Genomic DNA, 13,069 nt, shown 5'->3' on the forward strand with positions numbered 1-13,069 from the left:
TGGCTCAAATGAATAGAAGGTGATTGCTTGCAATTCCAGAGCACAAGTGCCCCTGCACCACTCATTTACTTTTTATATAGAGAAAGCTCGAGAGCCTGTGTTAGAACTGTTCAAGCAATATAATTTTTACAGAGTTTTCAAATAGTCGCATGCAGATCCAACAGCAACCTTTGACTAAGGGACTTACTTTTGAACGTCACCCTGCTAGGCAGGAACCGCTAATGAACTGAAGCGAGATAGCAGCTCTTTTCCACTTAACTGTTAAGTGGAATGTTGTTCGACATGCTGCCTAATAATAAATGTAGGGAGGAAGGCCAACAGCAGTAGTCCATTCTAGAAATAACTATGCCCAATTACTAGGACTCCATCCTTACAGGGACTACACTCACTCAGGGAGCCACACACAACTTACAAATATGTGTCAGACAAATATCACTCATTAAAACTTCAGCACAATAATTACATAAAACGTTTTATTTACCAGCCAGATGGGTTTTCAACTTGTGCATACAACTTAAAAAGAAGTCATCTGACAAACATATTGTTTCAACACATTCAAATAATTGTATTTACATTGCACTAGGATATTTAAAACATCTCTCAATGCCATAAAAAAACACACACGCACAAACATACACACTGAAAAAATACTATACATGTGAAGCATGACAAAACATTCATTCATGGTGTTTGCCACATCTTCGTTTACTTCACTGCTGTAGCAAAAGGACACCTCTGGTACTTGCACCCCTTACTCGGATGAGAGTCTCGTCCATGGAAGCCTTCTCCTATATTTCAAAAAGGTAAACCCTGATTATGTCCAGTTTTCCTCTGGGTTATAATCCAAGATACAAACTACATGTTCCGGTATGCTGATCACACCACCAGTTTGAAAATGAGAAAACCCACAAAGCAGAATGCACCTCCACCCAGATAACGTCTGGTTTCTGTCCATGCTTCAAAGCCTTTCGGTAATACGAGTTCACTTTGTAACGGTGCTTCCAGTTACTGAGTCACAAACTTATGATGCCGAGCCGTTGTCCAGGCGGTAGTACCCGACAGGAAGGTAGTCGAGGGATTGGCAGTCATGCAGCAGATCGTCGGCGGATGACAAACACCCCTCGCTGTAGCTGACCAAGATAGATCCTCATTTTGGTACTGTCACTAGTTTTACGAACCCATATCTGCACAAACAAAAAACGTGTGAACTTAGCTGTGCAATTTATTACAGGAGACAAAAATAGTACAACATTTAGCTTGGTGGTTTCATTTGTCATCTTGTACCAAAGTATATGTAATAAGAAGCAGCAGCAGTAAAAGGGGAAACTTCCAAGAAGTTGTGATTTAAACATTGGAAAATACAATAAAATGCTCTTGCCCCACACCCCTCACATCTCAAACAGTGGTTATTTAAACCAATCAATGCAAGTTTAAAAAGTCAGTAGGAAATTCATTAATTTCTATTAGATTATTCGGTTCTTTGTACTGGTTCCCAAACAGAATAAGCAATGACAGGGAACCAGATATGGAAACATTGAATGCAAGCGCAAAATTACACACGTTATAGGAGAGGGAGTTGCTGCTTCCATCATGCACTATACTGGCAGTTGAAGCGACCATTTTAAAAAAACCTGATAGAGCGGGCCTAAACCTCCTAACATTTTATTCTTTTTCCTCCTTATTTCACAGGGGAGGTGGGTGGATTGTTTATGAATTTAATGTAGATAAAACACGATACTATCCATCTAAACTAGCTTCTCGCGGTTTGACATTTCCACTCTACAAGTGGTGTGCCCAATCCCAGTATATTCCTAATTTGACAATCTAACTATACAGCCATTTACCAAAATCCTGTTTACCAATGCAAATATAATCACAGTTAGCAACCTCATTGTTGCCCCAGTTTATACAATTCCAAGGATCTCTCTAGTCAACAATCGAAACACTTGAGGTGCAACAGTGACAGTTTATTCCTAAACATCCAGACTTATTCTATGCTAATTTGACAATGATAAGTATATTTCCATTTGGCAATATGTCTAGCTTTATTATCTAGGCACAGTGTTCAAATCAGGATGGTGAGCCAGAGTGTTAGGTGTTAGGCAGAATTATATGCAGTTTCCTTTGGGAACACCACAATTAAGACTACAAGTGACAGTACTAATTCCCCTTTGGTACAAGCATGTCCTACACAGTAAAGTGGTAGCGATGGCTGAGCAGCCAGACTTATCTCAAGAGTAAGTGAGCAGTATCAATAGTTACACAAAGGACAGCAATTACTATGATTCAAACAAACACTTAAGAATATACATTTATTTACACATCAGTTGTAAAACATTTCACTAAAGTAAAGCAGTTGAAAAATCACACTCTTAATACACTACACCACACCCGATAGATTCTGGACAAGTTAGGCTCAAAATGAAGTGTGAGCAAAATGGCACTCCAACAATTTAAAAGGGAGTGAAAGACAAAGTTAGACAATAATTGAGCAGCACCAACAAGTAAGTAAGCAGGGCAATCTAGAAAAAGGAACTACAGTGAAGAAATAATATTAAAGGGCCTGGCCCAAAGTCAATGGACCAAAGTCTTTGCTCAAGATCACACAGTTCAGGGTAGTTTGCGGTTAGGTTTTTGCCAAGAGTTCGAGACGAAGTTGGTCGGCAGAAAAGTTAGTTTAAAGAATGGAAAAGGACAGGCCCTCGGATTGGTGAAAGGTTTCACACCCCTTCACCGCGGCTGGACGAAAGGAACAACCGGATTTGAACAGTACCTTAAATGGAGAAGAAGGCTGTAGCTAAGGCGGACGTTCCTTGCAGGTCCTGCAGGCTCACGGTTCCTGAAGCGACTGTTGGACTGACACGAAGTAGGAAGACTGGAGGGTCCTGCACTGCCCAGGGAAGAAACCAGCAGCAGAGCAAAGCAACAAAATAAAAGGTGCGCTCCTTAAAACGCAAGCAGGGTCCGTTCCTCCTGGCTATCCGGTTCACTGTAGCTCTGTACAGCAAATTCGACCAGAGAATGGAGGCCTGGCAAGCAGTTTGGTGAACTGGTTGTTCCCACCAGCTCAAGGGGAGAAGATTTCTTGCGGATCTTCCCCGTCGTTGGGAGTATGAAGATTCGGACCTGTAGCAGGGCTTCACCGGGAGGTTCAGTCGTAAGGGTCCTCTTCTGTCAGCTCCTCTTCGGTTCTCTCATTCCAGTGGCGACTCTGCCTTTCCAGCCCCAGAGACCTGCTTTTTATGCAGTTTCCCCCCCCATCCACACAGCAGGGGGGCCGTCCCGCCGGGACAGTCACCACAGCCAATCAGATCAGAGTGCGACATGGGTCTCCAAGGAGACCCTGTGCAGGGAGTCTTAAATCCCTCCCTCACATCCTGTCCCCCCCAGAAATACAGGCCCCTAAGGGGGGCTTCTGTGCAGAAGCCCGCGAAAGGACAGCAGACAAAGGAGCAAAACCTGGTTTGGCGCGCAGAGTAAAACACGAGAAAGACTTTTACAAAAAGAAATGGCGACTAAACCCAGCTGGAACCGTATAAAAATGTATATGGTCTAGCGGGTTTAAGTTTGAGGCTACCAAGATAGCCTAAAACAGTACCAGGGCTATTTAAGATAACCGCGGTAGGAAAAATAGGGTAGTTACCACTGCCACTAGCCAAGTCTTAATGAAAAGGAAGCAAAACAATGCTCCAAGAGAAACAGACAAAAAGGGATAAGTATTAACCCTTTCCAGCACTCTATTTAAGTTAGTTTGTACTGGGTCTGTGAGTTTTTAAAAGAGACTAATAAAGTCAATGGCAACTTTACATGTTCTGGGAGACAGTAGTCAGTCCCAGAAAATGGAGTCGGAAAGTCAAAAAGACAACCATGTGTTGCTGCTCTGAAGGTGCTGTATAACACGCAGTAAACAGATGATGCCTATGGAGTAGGTGAGGCTCCACAGTCTATGAACACAAGAAAATGTTAAACAGACACAGCAAAACACATGTAAGAGTGGGGAAAAAAAACTCATACTCTTACCAGGTGAAAGAAATAAACCCCAGAAATCCAGCAAAGCTGCTGGGGGACTCAGTAGGTAAGGGAAATTAGCCATTCTGGAGAATTCTCCCTAACACTCAGTCATGGCATGAACTGTCACTAAATAGAAATTGAAGGCCTGCGGTGCAGCTATGAGGTCAGGGAAGGAGAGAAAAAAAAAAGCAGCTGAAAAGGAGGAGGAGGAAGGACCAAAAAAGGACTGAAGGGAAGTGTAGGGGGGAGAGAGTAAAAGCTCCCGGACTGTCAAGTGTAGGCTTTTCCATACAGTGGTGGAAAAGGATCTGGTGGCAGTCACATGCTGAGGAAAAGGCATGGCCAGGCCCATAAAGACAACCCAAGATGGTGGCGCCAAGAATCAAACATCTAAGTGGACAAACAGAACTGCTTGACAAGACCAGCCAAGCAATGATAGACAAGGTATCGACAACAAAACAAGTCCAGCGACACATCAAAAACAATATATTTTCAGTCAGCAAAGCCAAAAATATTTTCAGTCAGCATAACTCCAGTCTATTCTAGGTTTCACTATTCAAATGTCTTCAACCGCAGTCTCTTTCATGTTGAGTTGACTATTCTAGTATATTGTACTGTATGTTTTCAATTTGACAATCCCAAACAGATTCTAAGGCTCACATCCCTAGTATAAACCAAGTTTACACAATCTCTAATATTCAATTTGATAAAAACTCTCCCAGTATATTCAGTATGCACAATTCCAGTACATTCAGTTTTGCCATATATTTTTCAGTTACTTTAAACACCACCCCCCCCAAACAAGTTTACTGACGATTAACGTAGCATACTGCAATTCAATTAACAAATCAATTTCAATTGATAGCAAGCAGCCACCAAAGAAACTACACTTGAACAGCTCATGCTGGCTGAAAAAAACAACACTTACTTCTACTCATCAGAACATAACGGCAGGCAGCGTGAGGTGGCTTTGGATTCATAGATTTACACACTGATGACAAATGGTGTGGGGGGGCTAACCGCCCCTTAAAAGTCCTTAAGTGTGTTATGTACCAACTGTATGCGTTTAACATATGTAAGCTGCTGCAGGAGTCTAAATAGCAGTGGGCTGGTAGGAATGCATGCTGTCCAATAGTAAAACGTAATCACGGTTTACTTTATGTTCTGAATAAGATGGATGTCTTTATTCCTCTGGTAACAACCTAGAAGGTATGGCGGCTTCTTTAGTAAAGATGGTGGTCATGTATCCATGAGAGTTCAGGAAGCTTAGTTTGGCAGCCCAGGCCAAGTGAGGCCTGTTGTCTCAAGAGTTATTTATGTTAGAGCAGGTTGAATCTAGGAGTTTCTAGTGGTTGCTGGACAGAGAGCAAGGGCACATTATACCATTCCTGTGCTTTCTGGGTGAGGGACCATACAAAACCATTGGACATGGTGATTGCTCAGCAATGGGTTCGAACACTACATTTCCAAATCCACCCATAGAAAGCACAAACCTGTCCAATTTTGATAGCCTCCCTAGAGAGGGGAAGAAAGTCTGTCAGCCAGGTGTCCAATGAATGGACTGAACACTATTAGCAAACTAATAGCGTTACTAGCCTCAGCTAGCTTGTTGACACAGACTATCCCAGAAAGAAAAGTTAAATAATGGAGGGGAAAAGAGCAGAGAAGTAAATATCCTGGTTATGCTTCCCAAGAACATCGCGTTTTAGTTTGTCCAAAGCGATCCAAACAGTTGAGTTTTTTTTCAAATGTGATTATTCCGACAGATAATGTTAAAGGATATTTGTACCGTGCACTATCACCACCGGAGTGGTCCCCTTGCGCTCTGGCAGTTCTGAAAGAAAGAAGGGTTGGGGGGGGGGGGGGGTAAGGGGAAGGGGGGGAGTTAGTGGGGATGAGCTGGAGAAGTGCAAGAGAGCAGTGATGTGCTGTTGGCGGCCTCAGTCTGAAATTCCGTTGGCTGGGCTTGGGGCGTTATACTATCGGAAGACGTCATATGCTGTTGTGCGGGTATGTGTGTGCTTTGTTTTGTTGTTGCAGTGTAGTGAAGTGAAGTTTGTGCGGATTGTTGTATTGCAAGTTTGTGGTTGTGTTTGGTTAGAATTGGAGAGGTGTATGGAGAGGGTGAAGTTGTTAGTGGGTTGGTTAGTTAGCTTTCCTGTCTTGAAGTGAGGCACTGAATTTCCATATTTCTAATCCGGTGCAGTGTGTGGACGTCTCTATGTCTATGTCCAGTTCTGGGGCTGTATGACACTCACGGTCCCTTTCCAATATGGGATCTGTTCATATGCATAACCTTGCCCAGGTTGGGTAACTGGCTCTCTCTGTGGCCCCCGTTTGTATGTGGGGCGGGCAGGCTTTGTGCGTCCCTTGCATTTTGGCCCAGAATGTTTTCCTAATCTAGTAGGAGGGCGGCATCAGTAGGCCAGGTTTACTACCTCCATGTGTTGAGGCCTGCTTGGCATTCATCTTATTTGGTTGCTCATTCATGTTACCGCTCCGACCCCTTTGGCATGTCGTAATGCTAGCGCTTGCACTTATGTCCAACGGTGGCGTCTGCTTTCATTCACAACTCTCTTTGGTCCATGCCCCTGCCATTATCCACAGCTTTGGTGTGGTAAGTGCTAATGTTCACCCAACTTTATACAGCTATGATCTATAGTAGTATTTATTGAGCGGGTGATGGTTGTTAGCTGGGAGTTGGCTAGGGACGCAGGGTTCTGTGCTTATGGGTTTCGCCTCTCTGGTTGTGGTGAGAGTTTCTTTATTTGGTTCTAGATGTTGTCATGGTCGTCCTAGATTGGTCATCCCTTTCATTGTGTTTCTCGTTTGGTGGTTTTGGTTTTTTAGTTTGCATCTGTGATGTTGAAGAGCCAGGTTTTTAATAATTTTCTGAATTGTAGGTGGTCTTTAGAGTTTCTTATTTCTTTCGGGATGTTGTTCCAGGTTTCTGCGGCTAAGTGGGAGAAGGAGGAGCCCCCAAGTTTTTTCTTAAGGTATAGTTTTTCTTCCAGACGGATTTCGTTGCTTGACTGAGGAGTCTTGTTGGCTTGTAAAATGTTCGGTTTTTTTTGCAGGAACTCCGCTCCTTGTTCCCTGATTGCCCTGTGTGTTATGCACATTGTTTTGAAGGTGATTCAGTGTTTGACTGAGAGCCAGTGCAGTGTTTTTAGGGCCTGAGTGATGTGGTCTTGTCTGGTTAGTTTGAGGAGGAGTCTGGCTGCTGCATTTTGTATCCATTGTAATTTCTTCAGGATGTATTCTGGTATCCTGAGATAGAGGCTGTTCGCATAGTCGATTCTTGACATGATTAGGGCGGCGATTGTGAGTGTTTTGCGGGTGAAGGAGAGGAAAGGTAGGATTCTTCTTGCTGTGTGAAGGAGGAAGAAGCATTTCTTGATTATTGCGTTTGTTGTTCTAAGGTTAGGGTGTTGACCATCAGGACTACAAGATTTTTTACTACCTTAGATGGAATAGGTGCCGTTCCCATTTCCGTTGGCCATGAAATGTAGGTGGTGTTCTTTTGATTCTTGGATATAATCATGATTTCTGTCTTTCCTGGGTTGATTTTCAAGTTGTTGGCATTCACCAAATTAAAGACTTCTTTTAGACACTCGATTAGGGTTGAGTGATTGGCTCGATTGTCTTCAATTTTGTAGATTTGAGTATCATCTGCATAGTTGTAGCACGTGATTTTGTATTTTTTGAAGATTGACAATAGTGCTGTTTCTGTTCCTCTTGCGGGAACAAGCCGACTTGTGCTTGGTCCAACAGGTGGTGTTTTTCTACATGTTCTTGTGTTAATTTGTAGACATAGGTTTCCAGGAGTTTTGCTGGGTAGGGAATGTTTGAGATCGGCCTGTAGTTGGAGACGTCTTCTACGTCGCCACTTGTGTTTAAGAGTGGGTTGATATATGCGGATTTGAAAAATGTTGGTACGGTTCCTGTTGCTAGTCAGAGATTTAGGAGGTTTCTGTAATATTCTGATGGTGTTCCTTGTGCAAGGATTGATTTATAGATTTCAGGCGGGCATGGATCCATGGGTGAACCCGATTTCTTGCTGTGTTTCACCAGCAAGACGAAGGCCTCTGCCGATATTTCGGGAACGTTTTGGAGTTTGTATTGTGGTTCTGTGTTAGGTTCAGTTTGTTGGATGTTATGGTTGGTCTGTTTTGTATGATTTGTCGGATGTCGATTTTGTTCTTGAAGTGGTCTGCCAGGTCGTTGCAGCGTTTCTCAGAGGGGGGTTGGGATGTTGTCGCAGCCTGTTGGGTTTCATATTTCTTTGATGATGTTGAACATTTCTTTTTGTGAGTTTGTCGCATTGGTGATTCTGTTGTCATAATGCCTTCTCCTAGCCTTTTGTATTTTCTTCTTGTACGTTCGGATGTGTTTCTGGAACTGTTTTTTCTCTTCTGGCTTGTATTCTTTCCTCCATTCCAGCTCCATTTTCCTGTTGTCCTTTCTCATGGTGCTTAGTAGTGGTGTGAACCATTTTGCCTTTGCGGTACTTTTTTTGATGGGGTGAATGGTGTTTCCGGAGTGATCTTTTCGATTGCATCAGCGATCCATTTGTGTAGCAGCTCCGCTTTCCCATCTAGGTCGGCCAGCTCTAGTTCCTAGTTCTGTAATTGAGGGTTTGGTCATCTCCAGTTGTTCGAACTTGTTTTGACTGTTTTCCAGTTTCTTTTTGTGGTTGTTGCGAGTTTCAGGGCCTGGATGCAGAGTGGAGTTGGTAGTCTGATGATGAAAGGGATGACGAGATGGTTGTTCCACAGTATTTGTATCAGTGGTACCGTGATGATGAGTTTTTTTTGGGCAAAGATTGAGTCGAGGGTGTGTCCTGACAAGTGTGTTGCTCCTTTGACCAGCTGTCGTAGTTTCATGGTTGTCAGTTGTCCAGTAAGTGAATTTTGGGGTTTGGCGGGACTTGCTTGAAATGATTGGATGTTCATGCTTGATGGCTATGTTGGTGATGGCTTCTATAAAGTTATCGATGAAGGTTGCATCATATGACGGTGGTCTGTACACCAGGATGAATGTGATGTGATTTTTTGGTTCACTGGTAAGACCATGGTTTCGCAGTTGATGTTGAGAGGGTCGTCCATTTTAATTTTTAGGTGTTCTTTGAATGCTATCACGAGACCTAACCCTTTTTTTATGTTGCCTGTTTATTTGATGGCATTTGAAGTTGGCTGTGATGCAGCTTTGGAGTGTGATTCTGTAGTTGTCGTCCGACCATGTTTCTGTGATGAAAAGGATGTCAAAGATCTGTTGAGTGTTTTGACCTGGATCTTGTGTTTAATAGATTGCAATGGAGTTTAGAGGTGTGGTTTTGTCTTTGTTGTTGGGGTGGTCTTCTGATCGGTGTTGGGGGTTTTCTCCTTTAAGGTTGATCTCTATTTGAGATGTTTGTATAGGTACGTCTGTGTCCTCAAAGAGTTCTTCTAGGTTCAGTCTTAGGTTTTTGTTTTCCTCAGGTTCTTCCTCCAAAAATTGTGGGTGCCGAGTGGAAGTTGCTCTTGTTTTGATGATGTAAGGTGTCATTGCGTCGATTACGTTTTTGTTATTTCTAGCGTTGTTTCATCATCTTCTGCGCGGTTGTGTTTGATTGTCTACTGTTGCTGATTTTCGTGTTGGTTTGGTTCGTTTTAGTAACTGTTTGTTTGCGAGGTATGGGGTTAAGTAGAGGGATTTTTCTTTTATCTCGGCGTGGGTTTGAGTGTCGCTCCTGTGATTCTGAGTGTTTTCTGCCGTTGCAAGTCTTTGGTGCTGTTTCGGTGTGTTTGTTCTTTCTTTTCTTTTTCCTTCACTCAGTACAGGTCGTTTGTGTGGCATTTTGGGTCGAGGGCTGTTTTGGTCTTTGTTTGTTTTGGTTTGGTCTGGCGGTCTTGTGGTGTAGAAATGGGCGCAGGGAATTGTCTGCTATAAGTTTGAGTACTGTCCGTTGGCGGTCCGCTATAAGTTTGGGTACTGTCTGTTGGTGGTGGTGGTGGTCAGCAGCTGGTATTGCCAACTTGTTTAGTTGGTGTTTTGAGTAAGGTAGGGGAAATTAGTTAGTATTGTATCATTGGGTAAACGTTGGCTGCCCTTAATATGATTCTCCCTGGATGATGTTCACTGCGGTGAGCTGGCTATTGCGGGGTGGGGGGATTGGGAGGTTAGCTAGTTGCTATAGTGAATTAATGATTTCAATGCTAACAGTTAAATTTGAGAGCCTCGACAGTTCATGTTAGCTTCCCAGAGAGGTCCAAGCGTGGCTGGTTGACTTCCATGACAGAACAGTGCATCGCCCACCAGGATTGTAAGCATCCTACATGCTGAAACTATGCCTTTCCCTTATGTGAGGATGAAAAACAAAGACAATCTCTCCCAGAAAATAGAGTAATGTACAAGGAGTACAATATGCATAATAAACGGGAGCGTTAAGTACCTTGATTAAGTCCCAAGCTTGAGGGACAGTGGTACATGGGAGACCAACCGCACCTTGAAGCCAACCCTGGGAAGTGTTATGTTGGGTGCTCCTGGTGCCGCTTACAGGCCCAGCTTATTACAAGATGGCAACCTGATGCTTTATGCCTTCCTCCTTTAGACTTGCAGGACACATCATCACACAAGTCTGTTAGCTACAGTGGAATTGGGGCAGGGCCAACCTCTGGTACCAATTTGCAAACTAATGATTACCTACAGGTGTCCAAAGTGAGCACGTACCATTCCTTATCCTGCGTTTCAAATTACAATAGGGAGCTAGTACTTTGGCATGGTGTAGGAGTTTGGGTATGGTCAGAGTGCAACGGGTGTGAAGGGGAATAGGGCAAAGAAGGCATATTTGGAGAAAGAGCTCAGAAGGAAAGAGGAAGAGAGCACGGAGAAGGTGCACAAGGAGGGAAGCTACTAGGAGGAAGGGCAGAAAAACCCAAAAAAGGAGGAAGAGGGGATCAAAGCAGGAGTGTGGTGTAGGAGGAGTGAAGGAAGTTACCAACAGCAGGATATACAAAGGAGATGGTGGACGCCAAGGTTCCTAAGAGCAACCCAGCATTGCCCATGCCAAAAGGACAAGCAGAGGGTGAATCAAGAGGTGAAAGGCAGAGTCAGTGGTGCCAAGATTAGAAAGGGAATCAGATAGCCATGCTGATATGGGATACATTACTCACCGTAATTGTATTTCTGATGCTTGGATCTGCTTAGATTCACATGCTGTGAATAGGCAGACATCTAGTCGAAGCTGCGGAGTATTACAGTTTGTTTTTTGAAACTCGAAAAGGGACGAACAGGGAGTGACAGTAATACTACCCCTAATGTGACGTCCCCTGTACCCATGATCCCTCCCGCGTCTAGGACCGTCAGATTTTATTTTTTCTGAAATGAGGTAGCATCAGGAGTAGCGCGAGTACAGCGTATCCAAGCAGATAAGATAGATAAGGCTACAAGCATCCATGCGCCTTCTCTCAGAGGGGAGAAAGGGAGGGCGCATGTGAATCTAAGCAGATACAAGCATCAGAAATACGATTACGGTGAATAATGTATCCCTTTTGATGTTTGTGAAATCTGCTTAGATCACACGCTGTGCATAGATTAGCGAGCAGTGATAGAAGAAGGAGGTGGATGTGAGAAGGGTCATGAGCGAACAAATGTCTTAGAACCGCTATTCCCACTTGTGTATCTGTCTTGGAATGAGTGTCAATGCAGTAGTGTTGAGTAAAGGTGTGAATAGAGCTCCATGTAGCTGCTTTGAAATACTGTCTAAGGGGACATTTGCAATGAAAGCCAGAGTGGATCCAGTACCTCTTGTGGAGTGGGCCCTTGGCGTAAAAGGCAGTGTTTTATCTCGTTAATATGGTAGAAATGCTAGAAAGAAACAGCTCAAGGCTTGAATAATGCTTTTCTTACTGCCCCTCTTTCCTAAGCCCAGCAGAGCGTGCTGACTCCCAGGACACGAATAGCAAATAGGAGATAGCAAGGCCTGGAATGTGACTTTTCCCCCGTACGCAACTTGCCTGCAAGAACAGAAGCACTGTATTCTGTTCAACAAAGAAATATGTCTCTAGACTCGCAATGTTGCATATTGTTGCTAAAATAGATGTTTGAAGGTGTCATATTCGTCAAAATTGTCAATCATCAGACCCAGTTCAAAGAAACTGTACAATGGGCGTAATGAACATGTCATGACTGATTGCAGGATGTCCATTTTGTATATATGTAACTGATGTACGTTATTTGCTCTCTTGCGTCCCTCGAGGGCTGGAGACACACGTCGCGGGGCGTGAGACCGAGTTGGCCAACTGAGACTATTTGCTTTGCAATAAACCCTAGCTTTTCGGAATACCACCTCGTGTCTGGCTTGTCAGTTCGTGTGTGGTGATTTGCCTTGTTTCCACTACGCGAGGGTCCCGTAGGGGCCCCTTCAATCCTGCATCCAGTAAATGGAGCATATAGGTCAGAACATTAGAAGGAGTACAATCAACGGGGCTGATTTATTTATTCTGGCACCAAATAACTAATCTAATTATTATTATTTATTGATTTATTAAGCGCCTTACGCCAATCATAGTAACAGTGCCTCGGGTTCGGTTTTCTTGACTCTTTCAAGATATCCATACATCTCTGCTGTAAATTGAGATGTCCGAACTCTATGACTTCAGGAGCCACGCTGCCAAGTTCATCAAGTTGGGCTGAGGATGCACGGTTAGCCCCTCGTGCTGGGAGTAGGTTGTACCGGCAGGGTAGTTTGATGGGGGTCGCACAACGCTAGTCTGCGTAGGTGTGGATACCATGGTTGTCTCGCCCCCATAGGAGCAACCAGGATGAGCATCACTGGTTCCCTGTGGATCTGTTCAACACTTTCTTCATCAGAGGGGTTGGTGGAAAAGGGTAGGCAAATATCCCTGACCAATTCATCCATAGGGCATTCCACTTGGAGCATGGCTGAGGGAATCTGGATGCGAAGTTAGGGAATTGCCTGTTTTCTCTTGTGGAGAATAGGTCTATAGTGGGGAAACCCCACTGAGAGAAGAGGCCTCCTACGACCTCTTCGTGTAGTCGCCACTCGTGTTCCTCT

The 13,069-nt window shown here is 43.9% G+C and overlaps 1 protein-coding gene across 4 annotated transcripts in view; it reads right to left on the reverse strand.

The window, feature by feature from the left end:
- Positions 1-459: 459 nt before the first annotated feature.
- SUDS3 (SDS3 homolog, SIN3A corepressor complex component) overlaps positions 460-13,069 on the reverse strand; it is a 400,693-nt gene continuing 388,083 nt past the window's right edge. For all 4 annotated transcript variants that reach the window (XM_069619180.1, XM_069619179.1, XM_069619181.1 and 1 more), the window contains one exon: positions 460-1,184. In XM_069619180.1, the coding sequence (XP_069475281.1) occupies positions 1,086-1,184 (99 nt within the window). In that variant the 3' untranslated portion in view covers positions 460-1,085. The remainder of the gene's footprint in view (positions 1,185-13,069) is intronic.

Source organism: Ambystoma mexicanum, chromosome 10 (assembly GCF_040938575.1).
Source record: "Ambystoma mexicanum isolate Mex_15411 chromosome 10, UKY_AmexF1_1, whole genome shotgun sequence".
NCBI classification, from domain to species: domain Eukaryota; kingdom Metazoa; phylum Chordata; class Amphibia; order Caudata; family Ambystomatidae; genus Ambystoma; species Ambystoma mexicanum.